The sequence below is a fragment of the Artibeus jamaicensis genome, unplaced genomic scaffold (genome assembly GCF_021234435.1).
Source record: "Artibeus jamaicensis isolate MK-2021 breed Jamaican fruit bat unplaced genomic scaffold, CSHL_Jam_final scaffold_474, whole genome shotgun sequence".
Classification (NCBI taxonomy): domain Eukaryota; kingdom Metazoa; phylum Chordata; class Mammalia; order Chiroptera; family Phyllostomidae; genus Artibeus; species Artibeus jamaicensis.
In genome coordinates, this window is record NW_026522046.1 from 1,471,589 (window position 1) to 1,489,625 (window position 18,037).

The 18,037-nt window shown below is 37.8% G+C and overlaps 1 protein-coding gene across 1 annotated transcript in view; it reads left to right on the top strand.

The window, feature by feature from the left end:
- P3H2 (prolyl 3-hydroxylase 2) overlaps window positions 1-18,037 on the top strand; it is a 154,356-nt gene that overhangs the window by 123,177 nt on the left and 13,142 nt on the right. Inside the window, exons 4-9 of the mRNA XM_037131756.2 lie at window positions 5,314-5,445; window positions 6,747-6,889; window positions 7,213-7,302; window positions 9,179-9,219; window positions 10,923-11,017; window positions 17,718-17,845. Of these exons, the coding sequence (XP_036987651.2) occupies window positions 5,314-5,445; window positions 6,747-6,889; window positions 7,213-7,302; window positions 9,179-9,219; window positions 10,923-11,017; window positions 17,718-17,845 (629 nt within the window). The remainder of the gene's footprint in view (window positions 1-5,313; window positions 5,446-6,746; window positions 6,890-7,212; window positions 7,303-9,178; window positions 9,220-10,922; window positions 11,018-17,717; window positions 17,846-18,037) is intronic.

Consider the following 18,037-nt stretch of genomic DNA (forward strand, 5'->3'; position numbering starts at 1 on the left):
CCCAAACATTGTCATGTGTATATCTAAATATTTATGTATTTATTTTTTTATATTTTATTTTATTTTATTTATTTTTTTCACATTTTTTAAAATTTATTTAGTTATTTTTCAAGTACAGTTTTCTTTTGTCAATTTCTCCCATCCCAGCCCCCCCTCCGCCCCGTCTCCCCACCTCCCTCCCATTCCCCCCCCCCACAGTCCTCATCCCTGTGTCTTTCATACTTGTTCTTCAAAATCCCTCCCCGTTTTTCCCCTTAAATTCCCTTCCCTCTCCCCTCTGGTCGCTGCCCACTTGTTCTCTATTTTAGTGTCTTTGTTTTTATTCTATTTGCTTGTTTATTTTGTTATTTAGCTTCCTGTCAAAGGTGAGATCATATGGTATTTGTCCTTTAATGCCTGGCCTATTTCACTCAGCATAATGCTTTTTTTCCAGTTCCATCCATGTTGTTGCAAAGGGTAGTAGCTCCTTCTTTCTCTCTGCTGCATAGAATTCCATTGTGTATATGTACCACAATTTTTTGATCCATTCATTTACTGACAGGCACCTAGGTTGCTTCCAACTCTCGGCTATTGTAAATTGTGCTGCTATGAACATTGTGGTGCATAGGTTCTTTGAAATTGATGTTTTAGGATTCTTGGGATATAATCCTAGCAGTGGAATTGCTGGGTCAAAAGGCAGGTCGATTTTTATTTTTCTGAGAAAATTCCATACTGTTTTCCATAATGGTTGTACCAGTCTGCAATCCCACCAACAGTGAACTAAGGACCCCTTTTCCCCACAACCTCTCTAAATATTTATGTATTTATTTATAATAATTTTATTTTTATAAAAATAGGACAATGCTATAAGTACTGAATATTGGCATATTTTTGTTTTTGTTTCATTTTATGCTTAACGATATATTGTGGATTTCTTCCCATGTAAGTACATGTAAATCTATCTTATTATATTTAATGGTTACATAATGTTCCATTATATATAGGGATGACACAGTTTATTTGGCCAGTTCTTTAGTGGTGCATATTAAGGAAGTTGTAATTTATTACTATTATAAACAATGTAGTAGTGAATCCTTTTTTATGGACTTCTTTAATTATTTAAAAGAGTATTTTACTATATGTGGGAATTTAATGTGTTACAAAGTAGTATTTAAAACAGTAGGTAATTTGCCTTCTACATTAATTGAGGGGATTGGCTGGTTTTGTGGTGGGAAGTGAATTTTCTGCTGCATATGAAAATATACGCATGAATTCCTTTTATATTAATAATTTCAGGGTAAAAAACTATTAGAAGAAAATGCAGGAAAATATTTGTATAATATCAGGAGAGGCAAAGTTCCTTGTGTGATAAAGCAAGAAGTATGAAGAAAAAGATTTTAATAAGACTTATAAACACAAAAGATACAATAAATCAAACTGATTTATAAATGACAAGTGGAAAAATTGCAAAAGACTTACAGTTAATTTTTTAATGTTTAAATAGAACATGTAAATTATTACTAGTAATTTACTTGTCATTTGCCAGTAGTAATAATAACAAACATTTATTTAGCAATTACAATATAGAAAACACTTTACTTCTTTATATCTCTTTTAATTATCTAAATAACTTCTTATGTAGGTAATAACCATTGTTAGTCACTCTTTTCTTTTTTATAAATGAGGAATTTGTACCCCAAAAGTTTAAGTAGTGTGATTAAATTGAAACTTGAAATCAAAACTAGGGTTTCCTCACTCTACAGCCAGAAATTTAAAGACCTACACAACTTAAAAGTGGACAAAGGGTAATTTATTCAATAATAAATGTTTAACAAATAATTCTTGAGTAGACAGTGTGTTCCACATTGAAAATATATGAAAAACAGTGATTGACTTCACATATACTCATAGAAATGCAAATTAATAAAGTCAATATTCTCTCCCCAACTTCCAGCATTTTCTCTCTCCATGGAAAGTACCACTTACTTATTAGCTCAAACCAAACCTCGAGAAGTTGTACATCTTTCAATCTGAAATTTCCCTAAGTTCCCGCCACCCTCTGATTTGTTACCAGACTTTGATTGACGTTACCTTCTAATGGCACTGAGCTTTCTGGGTTCTCTCCTCCCCTTTCATTACCATCCTGGTTCAAATCAACAGTATATTTTAACGAAATCATTATGTCCTCTTCATGTTTTACTCTGTAAGGCAGACAGAGCAGTCTTCAAAAAGCAATGAGTGTCTGCTCACGCACGCGCCAAAAATCCTCCACTGGCTCCCACTGCACCTGGAATAAAACCCAAAACCTTTAACAAGGACTTTCGAGACTGCACACTCGTGTGTGTTTTCCTCTTTATTCTTTTTTTCCTCTTTGTGATCCATTCTAACTATAGTGCTTTTAATCCCTTGTATATGCCAAGCTCATTTCCACTTACCTTTAAAATATTCCTTTTGTCTATCACTTGGCTAATGCCCTATCCTGGCCAGTGCTCAGTCCTCAATGCCTAAGTACAGTGATTGGCAAATAGCAGGTTCTTAGTAATTGAGTGGGTAAAATGACCGAAGTAGAAGGTATCTCCATCAGTTACACTGCAGAGATTAAAATGGCTAATAATAGAAATAATATAGAAAATAAATATTTTATATTTGTGAAAATGTAGATCAAAAATTGTTCAGGTCCTTTAGCAGGGCAATTGGGGAATATCTACTAAATTAGACAAGAGAAGTTAGACTGAGAATCAATTTGTCAAATGACCAATTTGCCACACACTTAGTTACCCAAAATCAACTAAATACACCTAGAATCAATACCAATATCTAAATTATTGAGGATTTCCCCCGCAAAGTTGTGTTACACTGGGCTTCTGTCAGAGCCATTTGCCTGCATTTTTGTGAGCATTGTGGATTTGAAATTCAGTTTCATGTGTTTTGCATTTCCATTTGCTATGTATTTCTCTAAAGAGAAATGCCTTTCCTTTATTACAGTTCACTATCTTGCAGTTTTGAGGGGACATGTGTCCTGCCTCCACTTCCGCATTTGCCTCTACCGATGGCCACTAAACAGCCTTGAAAATGTTCCAACACCATGGCCCCCACTTCCTATAATGAAAAATGATTTTAAAAAGTCATAGTCCTTTCAGTTCCAGCCAAATATTGTATATTATAGAAATATGGTGAGTCTTCTTGGGAATTTGAAACCTTCCATTTTCTATGACATGGAAATTTTAGAAAGGATTACTATACAGTCTTCGGATATAAACTTATTAGAAACATATTAATTGCACAATAACATTTGGTATAGTAAGGAAGCAAGGAGCACAACTAATAAGTGATGTTGTAACTGTAAATTCTTGTTTGGTTCAAAGCTGTGCTAAATTTGGAATAAAGATGGATTTTAAAATACAAATGTATTTAGAAAGTCAGAATATTAGAAAGTCAAACTTTAGAAAGTTAGAATTTCACTGTCAGAAAAATATTAAAAACTAGAGGAATATACAAATGGCTTGTGAATGCCATTATTTATTACTAGCCATGCTTGTTGAAGCCCTAAAATATATTACTGTGTCACTTTTATTTTGCTGCTATTTATACCTTGCTTTGAAAAGTACTTTTAATCAGATTTTGATTTCCTGGTAGGTGTATTTCCCACCTTTTCCTTTTACTTGTCATTTGGAATTTAGGAGGAGTGTGTATAGGAAGGTAAATGGCGAGCTAACCAGGAGAAAACAGTTGAGGGTTGTTTTTTTCTTAAATTTTCTAAAATAATTTCTAAAATATTTTCTAAACAATTCTAAAATTTTTTCTAAAATATTTTCTAAAATAGCTAGCTATTTATCTCTAACATGCTAATCAAATAAACAGAACTCATTCTTTCCCTCACATTTCCCCTTTTAGAGTTAAGACTCTTTGAACTGCAGGGATTCTATTAGCTATGCTGCATTGGATTGAGTTGGCCAGGTTATGTGACAGTTGGCACATTTTCTTACCAGAAAATGTATCTTCCCTTCCTGTTGTGTTTTGGGGTTCTTCTTCAAGGTCATCAAGACACAATCTGAGCTATCCTACCTTTTGAAAGCAGGCAGTTCTGGTAAACCAAACTGTAGAGTCATGAAGTCAGATAATTCTAACAGCATTCTCAGGAGAACCTGCTCACTCAGCACAAGCATGAACAAACTCTTCTTTTACTGGAAAAGAGACCTCCATCTTCATTGTAAAAATCAAAGTTGGGACAAAATATAGGAAGTGTTTTTCCTCCATTTCTGGTTTACTAGTCACTTGTGTTTTCTCAGCTCATGCTTAGGAGAGTTAGAGCCCAGAGCTGAGGGGAACAGGACAACCCCTTCGCTTCAGCATCTTGGCCTGTTTGCAAGCAAGGAGAATGGAAATAAAGAAAGTAGAACCAGGAGAAAGAGGCAAAGTGTTTATTTAAATTCTTCGGCTTTCACTCTTCTGGTATTTTACCAGTCCCTGTCAAGGGTGTCCAACCTGTGGCCCACAGGCCACACGCAGCCCAGGATGGCTGTGAATGCGGCCTGATACAAAAGCATAAATTTCCTAAAACTTTTTTTTTGCTCATCAGTTTTTGTTAGTGTTCATGTATTTAATGTGTGGCCCAAGACAACTCTTCTCCTTCCAGTGTCACCCAGAGAAGCTGAAAGGTTGGACACCCCTGCTACAGTATTAGGATTTAGTGTAGTTAAATTCTGTCCAGGTGATGGACTAATTTATAATTGGTCAAATGGGTTTCTAAGCAGTAGTGGTAAAGGAATATTGTTTCTATTTCCCTTTCAGGATAAGTTGCCTGAAAATGTTAACAAGCAGAAAGAGCATTCTGGTTCACTTCTCTGAAGTGAACTCCCCACCAGGGCAGTTCCTTTCTCTCAACTGATCCTTAACAAAGCCAGACCTGACCTTCTGCTCCTGACTGTGGGAATCTCCAGGCTACTGAAATATCTGAAAAGAGGCTCTGAAGTTGTTACATACAGAAAAGTCAACTATTGGGCTGGGTGTGAGTGGGATGAGACAGCCTATGTCACTCTCAGGAGATATAGAAACAAGACACATGGAAGGGAAGAGTGCAGTACACAGGGAAGACCAGGAACCAGAAGATCTGGAATCTACTATTAATTAGCTTTAGTGAGCACCAGCTGGGAGGCCCTGGCAAGTCACTTAACTTTCTTGGTGAAAACAGTTTTTGCTCATGAAGTGAGGATAGTAGTGACACGGTTCTCAGAATGTGGTGAGGTGAGGGATGCCCCGTGCAACTGGCTCTGACTTTGAAGTCTGCAGCTTTGGCCCACTGCAGACGTCCACTTGTTGGTTCTTGTCTCCCAGATCACTATGTGCAGGTGCTGGTGTGTCAGCATGATTGCGTGAGGGAACTTGCCACCCGCCCCGGCCGCCTCTCTCCAATTGAGAACTTTCTTCCCCTGCATTATGACTACCTGCAGTTCGCCTACTATCGAGGTAAAGCGTGGGTTATCCGTGAAGGCCTTTGGGGGAGGGGTGCGCATCACTACAGAACTGCTCCCTCATCTCACATCGCCACGGCTCGGAACAAGAAGAGCAGCAGGGGAAACTGCGAATGGGCAGATGCTGTGACAACATCCGAAAACTATACTAAGACTGACATTTTATATGATTTGTTAAATTTACTTTTTTCAACTTAATTTTAAAGGTAATATATTCACAAGTTCAGAGACCAGATATCCTAAAGGCCTCCCTCTCTTCCTTTCCCCCAAAACCTACTTCCACGTCCTGCAACCCAGTTTTTGTATTTATCCCTCCAAAATTTTTATATAGAAATGATGCGCACACATTCTGACTTATTTCTGCATCTTGCACAAAGAAGACAGCATATTATTTACACTCTTCCCTACATTATTTTCTTTACTTAATTATACATATCAGGTAATTTTTAGTTAGGTTGGACCTACAAAATTACCATTTGCTCAGGTCAAATTTTGGTAATTTTATGGTTCAACCTAGTTGTATCAGTACAGACACCTTACTCATGAATTCTCTTTACATCTGCATATCTTCGTACTAGAACTTATTTCATGTGATCTCTTTCTGGCGGGCATTGTGCTATTTATAATTTTTTGTTATGATAATCAATGAAAAATGATAGACATCATTTTACATTTGAACATAAATGTCTATAAGATGGATTTCTATGAATTAAATAGTTTTATTCTTTTGTAATTTTGATAGAGGTTGCCAACTTTTTTCTTCATGGCACAAATTTTTCATTGCTCATCAACAGAATGTATTATCAAATTATCAGATATTCACCAATCCATTAGATAAAAATTATTTTCTCAATATAGTTTTACTTTCCCTTCATCTTATTAAGAAAGAGAGAGACTGAGCATCTTTTCTTATATTCAAGAACAATGAATAGAATTTGGATTGCTCAAATTAGTCACATATCATGTTGTCAAACTCAGTACAAAAATCAGAACTAACCCCTAAAATTCTGCTCTGTGTTTTTATATCAAGTCATGTAAGTTGTCAACATACATCTTCAAGTGGAAACTTTTGATAATTTGTGCAAAACACATAGCTCCAAAGCAGACCAAGAGTAGTACCTTTGGAATACCTGAAGTCATGTTCTCTCAGCTGCCTGTAACTATTTCTGATTCCTTAGCCCCACCTTTTCTTCCCTTATTGATGTTTAATGCTGACCTCTCATAGACATGTTGAAGTTCAACATCCTTTAGACAGACCTAGGCTGACTCGAATGCTTCAATTCCTTGGTCTTTCAGTTGGTGAACATGTGAAAGCCCTGGAGTGTGCCAAGGCCTACCTTCTCCTCCATCCAGATGATGAGGACGTCCTGGACAATGTGGATTACTATGAGAACCTGCTGGGAGACAGCATGGACCCAGCATCCATTGAGGCCAGAGAGGTGAGACCAATGTCCTCAGAAGAAACCGGGTTCTGCTACGTGCTCTGGGGAGTTAGTAAAAATGTAACACTGCACTTAAATATATATAACAGTGTAGTAGAGGTTCTAGAACTCCGTTTTTCAAACTTTATTAATGCTGGAAGCGTATTTCTCTCATGTGTGCTAGCTTGTAAGAATCCATTGAAATGGAGGTGTTTTTTTCAGCTCTGAATATGTAGTTTGCTGCTTTTTGTCTCTGTCTGATGAAAACTTCCAATTGAACATTTATTATATCTCTTAGCTATGATTTAAATTAAAATTTTTCTTTCGTTTTCATTCTCTAGGATTTGGCAATGTTTGTGAAGCGTCATAAAGCGGAATCAGAACTAATAAAATCAGCTGCAGAGAGCCTGGGATTTTCATACAGTGAACCAGTAAGAGCAAAGAGGAAAAGGAAATGTTTTTAAAAGAACCATTCAGTGGACCTTTTTGATTTGGAATTTTTATTACTCAGCCTCATTTGTTGGTGATTCTAATCTCCTGCCTTAATGGAAACTGGAGATGTGCATGAGTGTGTGTGTCCTGGGGGGGGGGGGGGGGGGGGGGGGGCTGTTGTTTACTCAATGTAAGTGATAAGCTTTAAGAGGTTTGGGTCTCTGAGATCCAAAGTCAAAAGCAAATATATTTGGATAGAAGAGAAGTATCGTGTATGTGATGCATTTGCCTTAGGTTTGTTTTATTCCCTAAATGATGGATGCAACATTTTGCATTTTCTCTTAAACATTTCAAACATTTAGAAGACTTCAAAAAGAACAAAATCAATCACAGTTATACAACACAACTTGCTTACTTTTTTTTACTTCATACTGTCTTGAAAGCATTTTTCATGTGAAGACATACCTTTGGCTGAACCAGTGCTGTAGTATATAGATATCTTTCTGTTTTGATTTTTATTTCAGAAACCATAAACAATTTTGATATTTCTACAGCTTCTAAAATTATTTTAGCTACATATATACCGTTGATATACAATGAACAAACTCTCCTTCTAATGTTGAACATTTGATTTGCTTTCTCTTATACTTAATATATTAACCACTTTTTCTCTTTTTCTGGTTTTGTGTAAATTCCCAGGAGTGGGATTACTCTGCCATCAAGGGATATGAGAAGCTTTAAAGTTCTTAAAATTGCTTTTCTAAGACAGTTTTCTGCCACCTTTATTGCTCCTAGCAATACATAAAAGTACCAGTTCACTACGCACATCTCAGCAATGAGAAATAACATTTTAAAATCATTAGTATTAATCTGCCTTTGCTGGCATGGCTCAGTGGATTGAGCACCAGCCTGCAAAAAACAAAGGAGCGCTGGTTCGATTCCCAGTCAGGGCACATACCTGGGTTATAGGTCTGGTCCCCTGTAAGAGGTGTGAGAGAGGTAACCACACATTGCTGTTTTTCTCCCTCTCTCTCTACCCCTCTCTCTAAAAATAATAAATGAAATTTTAAAAAACAATAAAAATAAAGTAAAATCATTAGTTAATGTATTATGAGTTAATATATTAATCATATATTATTTAAAATATGCCACATCATTGCTACTTTATTTTGCATTTCTTTGATGACCAGAAAAAGCAAAACTTTCACATATTATTATAAATTATTTTTCTTCTAATTTAAATTTTCTGGACATACTTTTTGTTCATTTATCTCATGTTCATAAAAAGTACTATTTGCAAAACATCCTATTTGTAACATACTTTTTAAAAATTTTGTCTTAATTGTCATGTTTTATTGGCACATTTTAAAAATTAAGTTAATTTTAGTTTCCCAATTGTAATATAACATTACTAATAGTTTGATCAGATCCTACTTATGATTTTTTTTTCAAAACTGCTTTTTCCAAAGAAACCCCAGAAAAAGCCACTTAGTCACTTTATTGTCCTGTAGAGAAGTTCAATCAAGCTGGACTTTTTGTTTGTTTGTTTTATTTACAAAACATAAGAGGTTAGACTGAGTGGTTTTTTAAATGTCTTTCCAATAATAAATTCTAAATCACTTTCTTGGACAAAAGAATGCACATCCAGGATAGTTCTATGCAATTTTTTACAAATCTGTGCATTACCTTGTCTTTTTCAAAATTGTGTCAACCTTAACCTTTCTTTTTATTATTTTTAAATAAAAAATGTATCTTTATATATTATACAAGTTTCATAACATTATAGGTCTTTGGGGAACTTTAAGGTCATTCTATTTATGTAAGTGATGTGTTAGTGGCAAAACCACTGAGTTTCTTTTTTTTAATTTAAAACAGAATTATTGGATTCGATATGGAGGACGACAAGATGAGAATAGGTGAGTTCTTCATTCAGAACACCAACTGTTTATTTCTGAAATTTTTTCAAAAGTATAATATTTCTTTAAATTTAAAAGAAAAATTCAATTATGGTTGCCGGATATGGGACTGGGGGGATGGGTGAAAAAGGAGAAGGGATTAAAATGTAAAAAATGCCAGTTATAAAAACAGTCATGGAGATGTAAAGTACAGCATTGGGAACATAGTCCATAATGTCATAATAACCATGTATGGTGTCAGATGTGTATAGCTTTATTGGGGGGATAACTTCATAACTTATATAAATGTCTAATCACTATGTTGTACACTTGAAACTAGTATATTGTTGCATGTCAACTGTTTATTTTGTATTTTTTTCTAATCATAATAGGGTTTATTTATTTTTTCTTATTGTTCAACTGTTTATTTTTAATGAAAAGAAATGCCAAGAGTCATACCTATTGTAAGGAACGTGGCTCTATGAATAAGCAAAAAGATATAATTTGGAGAGTTCCAAACTGGGAATAAAGAGCTCCCATCCCGGTCTCAGCTGTTCCTGTTACTCTGTGTAACCTTGATTAATTTATTTTCCTCTTTGGGTCTCAAGGTTTTTCTCAAATTAAGGAATTGGATCAGGTGATCTCTGAGGAATAAATGCTCTGTAATTCTAAATCATACAAAATTGGATTTTTTAAATGCATTAGTTTAATAAAACTATGACATTTTTTGTTACCGCTGAACTCCCTCACTGTGTTTATTTGAAACAAAAAGCTCAGAAAACTTTACTGCCAGTTAAAATATTAGGTGTCCCTAACTCAATTAAAAATGAAGATAATGTGTATTTTGAAATGATAGAAGTCAAGAGTCAACTTACATATTATGACCCGTTCAGGGAATCGTAGCATGTTGGGGTTGAATGCCAGAGATCGCATGGACTGGCCTTTCATTTTCAAGTTCTAAAGCTGAGGACCTGGTGAGGCAAACCACCGTCTAGAGTCCCATACCATGAGGGACTGGCACATCCAGATCTTCTCACTCAGAATCTTGTGGTCTTTCCCTAGACTTCAAGGACTCAACCTCAGGGTGGCCTAGAATTATTGTAAGAGATCCAAGAATGCATATGCACATTTGGATGCATTCAATCTGTGTATATTAAAATAACATCATACAACTGTAATAGCATAATCAATTAAATGTAATTTAAAAAACAATGGATGCCAGAAAGACTTAGATAAAAAGAACATTGTGCTGTCCTGTGTGTGTTTGCAAAGTTTGACAGAAACTTGTGTCTTCCTTCTTGAAATAATCAAGAACCACTACACTAGGATATGATTTATTTCAAGTCAGCCATTGTTCAGGGATAAACACTCTGTGTTCAGGACATGTAACGTGGCACTGTGAGCATAATACAGATGCACATGATGGTTCTTTCCTGCTCCATTGTGATTCAAAGTCTAAAATTGAAGGGGTTAAGTTATGAATACAATTAGCTGTAATAAAGTTTGCTAAGAAGATTTAGAGAAGTAAAATAGAGCATACTCACTGAAAAAATAGGAAAGCACTTCATGGAGGCAGTGACATTTAATTTGATCTTGAAAGATAAGTGTAATTCTGTACAAAAAAGTATAAAATGTGGAGTCATAGTCTATCTGGGTAAAGTATGCTTTGCCTTTGAACATTTATTCAATGGGAAATTTCTATCTCAACTTATTTGAATGGCCAGGGTCCCTTCAGGAGTAAATGTGGAGGGGGCAGAAGTTCATGGATTGTCAATGGGGAAAAAATCATCACTCAAGATAGAGCGAGACCTAAGAGAGGGTAAGTATCTGTGTACTTTTACTCTAAGAAGGAGGGTGGGGATAGGATAGGACTTGACCAGTTCTTACTCAGATCTAGGCAGAACCCACTTTCTCTGGAAAATAAAGGAAGGACTAAGCTACTCCAGTTAATGGAATTCTGAAAGCAAGGCTTAAAAACAAGAATATCTCAGGTTTGTGTACCATCACCTTTGGTTCCCAAGAAAAGGACCTCTGTTTCCCACAGAAATCCTGTGAGGCCAGGCAGGGTTGGTACGATCATTGCCATTCTCAGTTGAGTGCCTGAGGCTTAGCGAGGTCACGGGGCTTACTTCTCTCACACAGCAAGTGAGTAGAGCTAGGTAGTATGGAATAGACTATGTATCAGTGGAACTTGAAGAGACCAATTGCATGAGATATTGGATTAGTTAATCCAAGGTGCTTGAGGCACATATGTCTGAGCAAAGCTAGGAGAAAAAAGTAGAATTTAGGTCAAATTGACAGAGATATAGAGGGAGCCATTTTAATGGATTAAACAAATGGAATAAAGGCATAGAGACAGAACAGAGTATCATAGGCCTACTTCAGTAAGATCAAAATTAATGGAAACAAAAGTAGTTTGTAAATAAATCCCAGCATTTGTTATAATAATGAATTATTAGCAGTAGTAGTACTGACTGCATAAATAATCCTTAACAATTATTATTTCTGTTTGATAATTTTTCAAGCAAATTTCTTTTTAAATTATTTTTAAAAATTTACAATGAATATTATTTTATATTAGTTTCAGGTGTATGGCACAGTGATTAGAGAATCACGCACCCCGCAACACACACAGTTCCTTTGAATACTGACAGCATCTCACAGGAGAAAAGTATCCCCACTTCATAGACAGGAATGACGAGGCTCACAGAGATTCAGTGACTTGTCCAAAGTCTCACAGCTCATAATAGGTCGAGCAGCCATTTGAACCCAGGCTTTGGAATACAAACCCCATGTTGTCTTTACCTGATGATGGGCCATTGAAGTGTCTAGATATTCAAAATGTACCCTATTGATTAAATAACTGCAAAATCGGCAAGGGGTTTTCAAAAACCTGCATTGAGAAAAAGTACAGTACTCCTTTCCCAGACAAGAAGTTTGTCAGCACATTCTTCTAGCTGATTTGAAAACTACTGGCTCTCCATAGTTCATATTTCCCAGCCCTTTCCTTCCTTAGCTTCCAAGTCAGTGTGAGGCGGTAAACAGGATAATGCACTCATCTAATTTAACCTGGACTGTAATGTGTAGCTACAAAGCCCAAGCTCTTTCACAAGCGCCAGAGAGCTTCACGGTCAGCCAGAGTTCATGTTGCTTTTTAAGCTGAGAAATCACCCAGGAAATACGTGACAATAAGCCAGAACTGTGCCGTAAAGGTTTGGGAAACTCCAGGAAAGTTGCCAAATATCAAAGCATTGTTTTTTTTTCTTTGGCTACCAGAAATTCTGATGTCCAGCAACTGACTAGGAAGATTAATGAGAAGAGTTGAAAAGATTACACAGGGTGGAGAAAGGTCACCATTATCAAATTCTATCATTTCCGCAGAATTTACTTAGTTGAATTAGGCTAATGGATCTTAGGATGTTCTCTGGGAATCCACTGGAAATCTTTCCATCCCATCACTGGAGACTTAAATAGTGTCTAAATTAAGAACAGTGGTAGTCAGAGGCAGAGTTCCCAATCAGAAAACACTTTCCTATCTTAGGCTGAAAGCAGATGTCATGGAGACAACAAAGGACGCTTGGCTCACAGAGCAGAATGTATTCCAGCTTTTCTCATTTTCCACAGAGAGGTGGTCATCCACTCTGGTTACCTAACAGTAGTTAGTCACATTCATATTGGATGGCTCCCAAGTGTTAAGATGGGAGTGGCCCAGGGTGACTCCAGTCCATGGAACACATGTGTCTACTTCCAGAAAAAAAAAAAACAAAAGACAGTCTGTCACTTACCCATTCTCCTTTCAGCCATTAACTTTCCAAAGGTCCTGCCCTGTAATAATCCCAGAGTCACTAGAGACTCACTGGAGACCCTAGTTATCATTAGAGACTCAATCTCCCAGGGCCCTCTGCCCCTCATCTGTAAAACAATGACAGCAACTGTTGGAAAAGATGAGTGTGAAAATTCTTTTGTAAACTTTAAAGGTTTGTGTTCATATAAGGGCTTGTTAGTCAGTACACTGTCATGACCTCATGACATTGCAGTATTTACAGCAAAAGGACTTTCTAGCTGTGAGCCACAGACAATGAGCACAAGGATTATTTTCCTAGATGATCCCTCTTTATTGCAACTGGAGAGTCAGAGCCAGGCACATACTTTATGAATGAGAGAAGCATTACGTTGTTTAACTAAATCTCCTTGGGCTGTGGTTAAGAACTGGCCAAAGCTGTCAGATCAGGCCCCAGGAACCACAACTTATTGGACTACATTTTTATTTTTATTTTAATGTTTTTCTAAGTCTAGTACGCTACTAGTCATTTGTAAGTTGGTCAGTTTGTATTTTTGAATGGCAGGGTTTATTTTTCCTCCTTCTGCCCCCCTTTTGCTTAGTGAGTGGGTAGTTAGTTGTCTTTCTGTTAAACGTATATGTGGGAAACCTCTGTATTAAACTGTACAGTGGTAACTGAGTCAGTTACGTAAAGGGCAGATTTCTAGTACAGACTCTGCCTGACCCTGTTAGGGTTTAGATATGTAATGTTCCATTTGCATTCTGCTCCTTTATCTGATCTGTGTATGTTACTTACGGCATGGCTAGGGGAGTTCTCAATATCTCAGTTTTCTTTGAGATATCTCAATATCTCAGCACTCTTTTAAATATATTTCAGTTATGTTTATTAAGATATCTCAGTTTGAAGTTAACATACCAGGTGTATATTACTAATCCAATAATAATAATAATAATAAATATTTATGTATAGCTTAAGAATGGTAGGCATTTTTCTAAATGGTTTCGTTTTAGTAACTTTTAAAGTTATATATTTTTAAATAAGCTAATTATATTTAAAGCAATACATTCTCAGTGTAGAAGACAAGAAAAACCTGGCCAAGTACAAACCAACCTGGTCCACTAAACTCAGTCTGTCTTCCATTTCTATTCTAGTTTTATATGAAAAAAAAAAAGCTTTTTAGTGAACCTATGAGTATCTTGTCTTTGTTGTTGAAGGCAAATCTCTTTTCATAGTTCTAAATGAGAGTTGAACATGCAGTTGACTCTCCCAAACATTTGAGGGATGGCCTCTTTTAGGCTATGTATCCTAATCAACTAGATTAGAGCAGCCTTTCCCAAGCAAATTGTGTTTTATGTTAAGAAATTCCATCATGGGAAAACAATCTACTTGTTTTTATATTGCTATGAAAAATGTTAGCACAAATGCGGCAGCTTCAAATAACATGCATTTACTAATTCAGTTTCTCTGGGTCAAGAGTCTGGGGAGAGCTTAGCTGGGGTCTATTGCTTCAAGCTCATATAAGGCAACCGTGGAGTTTTTGATTGGGGCTGGAGTCTCTTCTAAGACTTGACTGAGGAACTATCTTCCTCCAAGTTCAGATGACAGCATTTGGTTCTTAAAGGATTACGGGACTATGTTCCTCAGTTCCTAGTTGGTTGTTGGCTAGAGGATACTCTCATTTTTTTTTTACCACATGAGCCTGTCCAATACAGCCACTTGCTGCATCAGACTGCAAGCTAAGAAGGCAATAAACTGAGTCTGCTAGCAAGATAGAAGTTTCAATTTTATGTAAGGCAGTCATGGAAGTGACATCTTATCATGTTTTCCATATTCTACTGGTTAGAAACAAGATCCAGGCCATGCCCACACTAGGAGGCAAATTACACAAGCCAATTCCAGGATGCAGTGACCTTTAGAGTCCATTTGGGAGTCTCTCTGCCATAGGAAGGAAGGAAGGAAGGAAGGAAGGAAGGAAGGAAGGAAGGGAGGAAGGAAGGAAGGAAGGAAGGAAGGAAGGAAGGAAGGAAGGAGGGAAGGAAAGAAGGAAGGGAAGGAAGAATATTGTGCTGAATTAAGAGTGAGAACTACTATATATTGTATTGATACTTAGAATGTTCATAATGCCTATTCTAAGAAGTCCTCTTAAATTTTGTTTAACCCAGTACTTCCCAAACACATTTAACTAAGAAACTTTTTTTCATCAAAAACTTTTCTGTAGGAAAATGTTTGAGGAACACTGAACTGCAGAAAAAAATGTTTTTTTCTATTCGTCCAAAAGATTTGGTACTGACACTGGGAGCCACTGGTATATCCCCAAATTCCAAGAAATTTCATATTCATAAATTCCAGTGACAATTTAAAATATTGAGAGGCAACTAGTGGGTCATATGAATAACCACCTATAACCAAACACTGCCATGAGGTTGCAAACCTCGCTGATACGGGTGCAGTTACCATCACATTGGCAGCACTTAATAATATTCAATAGTTGAGAATAGTAACAGTACAGATAGACCCAAAGAACATTATGCATTACTTATGCATTACTTAGCATTACTTATGCTAAGTAAAATAAGCCAGTCAGAGAAAGACAAATACCATATGATTTCCTCATATGCAGAGTCTAATGAGCAAACTGAACTAACAAAATAGAGACAGACTAACAGATAGAGTCAGATGACAGGTAAGGCAGGGGAGGGAAAGGGGTGGAGGGACTGAGCAAAAAGAAAAAGGGACTCATGGATGTGGACACCAGAGTGGTGATTGTGGGGGGTGGGTATAAGAGGACTAAATGGTAATGGAAAACACAGAGTAAAAATTAAATAAGTAAATGAAACAAAGTAGTACAAATTGATAAATAATGGAGCAGATGAAGGTCAATATCCACTGTGGTATGCTATGATTGTGTGGCAGCTTCAGCAGAGAAACGCCATGGTGGAATAAATGGGTCATCACCCACCAGGAGCAGTAGAGGAATTCTGGCTCGAAGAACGGAGGCTGGATTGGTTAACAGGATATTTGTGCGGACTGTAGCTTATTAGTTCCCATAAAACAACACTGATAATTTCATTAATATTACTAATTTTAATTTAGATGGTTTATGGTCTTGCTTTTATTTAATCTTATAAATTGGTTTTGGTATTATAGTTGTTTGAAACCACAAAATTAAGTACTGTATTCCTAGTTTTATCATTACAAATATGTAAGTAAAATTTCAGTACAAATAATTTGTCAACACCACAGTTCCTCAGGGAACTTTTTTTTTAAATTTTATTTATTTATCTTTAGAGGGGAAGGGAAGGAGAGAGGGAGAGAAACATCAATGTATGGTTGCCTTTTGTGCGTCCCCTGCTGGGAACTGGCCTGCAGGGAACCTGCCTGCAACCCTGGCATGTGCCCTGACTGGGAATCGAACCGTGATTGTCTAGTTCGCAGGCCCGCGCTCAATCCACTGAGCTACACCAGCCAGGGCCTCAGGGAACTTTTATTTTAACGTTCCTCAAGACTGAGAAACGCTGCCTCGTTATTTTAGCATTCCATTGACCGTGGCCTCTAGTGACTCTTCTGTCCTAACTGGACCAATAAACACTTAGTGCTGCTCCCTGATTTGACTCATCTGCTTGACAACCACAGAACAGACATCAATGTCAACAGGCTCGTCTCCCTTCAGCCGACGTGTTTTAGACCAGTGTGTTTGTGACCGTTGCTCGGCTGTGGGGGGAAGGGCGTAGCTGAGCCCTCTCCACTCCCTCCACAGTGAGCTGTTGCCACTGAGGGCACATACCAGGTCTTTTAGGAATATTAGAAAGAGTAGAAAAACAGTGTTTTTCATTTTCTGTTCACTTTTCTGGTTCAAAGTGGTTACACTTGACTTTGTTAAGTCTGAAGATTTCCTCACCATCAGAGGTTTCATTCTTTAATCCTACTTCCTGCGAAGAAAAGACCGGTCAGGTCTAGATTTTGTAATTTCATCTAAAACTTGGCCCAACTGCGTCATTCTCTGAAGAGCCTGTGAGGGACTGATTCCGTAGAGTTGTGGACTCTCTCCAGGGAGAGGGCAGGTGCCTACAGGAGACCTCTGCACAGACAGGAGGTGTGCTCAGAGAGCGGGCAGAACAAACATGCCAAAGGCAAGACCATAGAGTCAGGCAGTGGCGGAAAGAGGAGCAGGAGGGCGTTGGGTGACTTGGGTGTTTGGGTGTTGCCTGTCCTGATGGTGTGCATTCACCACCTGCATTTCCCGGTGAAGGCATTGCTCTCAGACGCTCGAAGCTGAGATGTTTATGTCTGGGAACACAGGCATGTGATCAAGTAATTGCACCTGATGGTATAGCAGCAGGAGGAACCAAGGGCTGTGGAGAAGGATGGGTTCCGTTATTGAGAGAATTCTGGAAGGTCTTCCCAGAGGAGAATCCTGGGAGCTGCCCAGTCTGCTCTGCAGGATCATCACTGGAATCTAATAAAAAGATAGTTGACCAAACCCAAGGTACTGCACAAATGTAATGTATTATCATGGCACTTTGGAAACACCTGGGAGGCAGACAGACAGACAGCTGCCTTTTTCCTGAACCCATGTTGTGTTTATCAAATTCCAAATTGGTCATTTGTCTTAGTGTTCCTAAATATTTGTGAGGAAAAGGACTCTCCTGACCTCCACATTGCAAGCTGTTGGGTGTTCTGTGCTGCACTCCTTGGGGACAGAGGTAACAGAGAAGACAATGTGCCCTGTCCCTTCAGGTGGCCCTCTGCTCTACGAGAACATCACGTTCGTCTACAACTCGGAGCAGCTGAACGGGACGCAGCGGGTCCTCCTGGACAACGTCCTGTCGGAAGAGCAGTGCCGGGAGCTGCACAGCGTGGCCAGTGTGAGGACCGGGGAGGGCGGGGGCCTGGCGGGGTCGGTCTGGTGCGAGCCTGGAGCCAGAGGGCCAGGCCTGGAACGTCACTCTCTTTGCCCACAACGTTGGTTGTGGAGGCACTTTCATAGCCTGTGGTTTGAGCTGAGTTTAGTTTTTCCCAGATCTGGATATAGCTAGTGGATCTGAAATAGTTAGTGA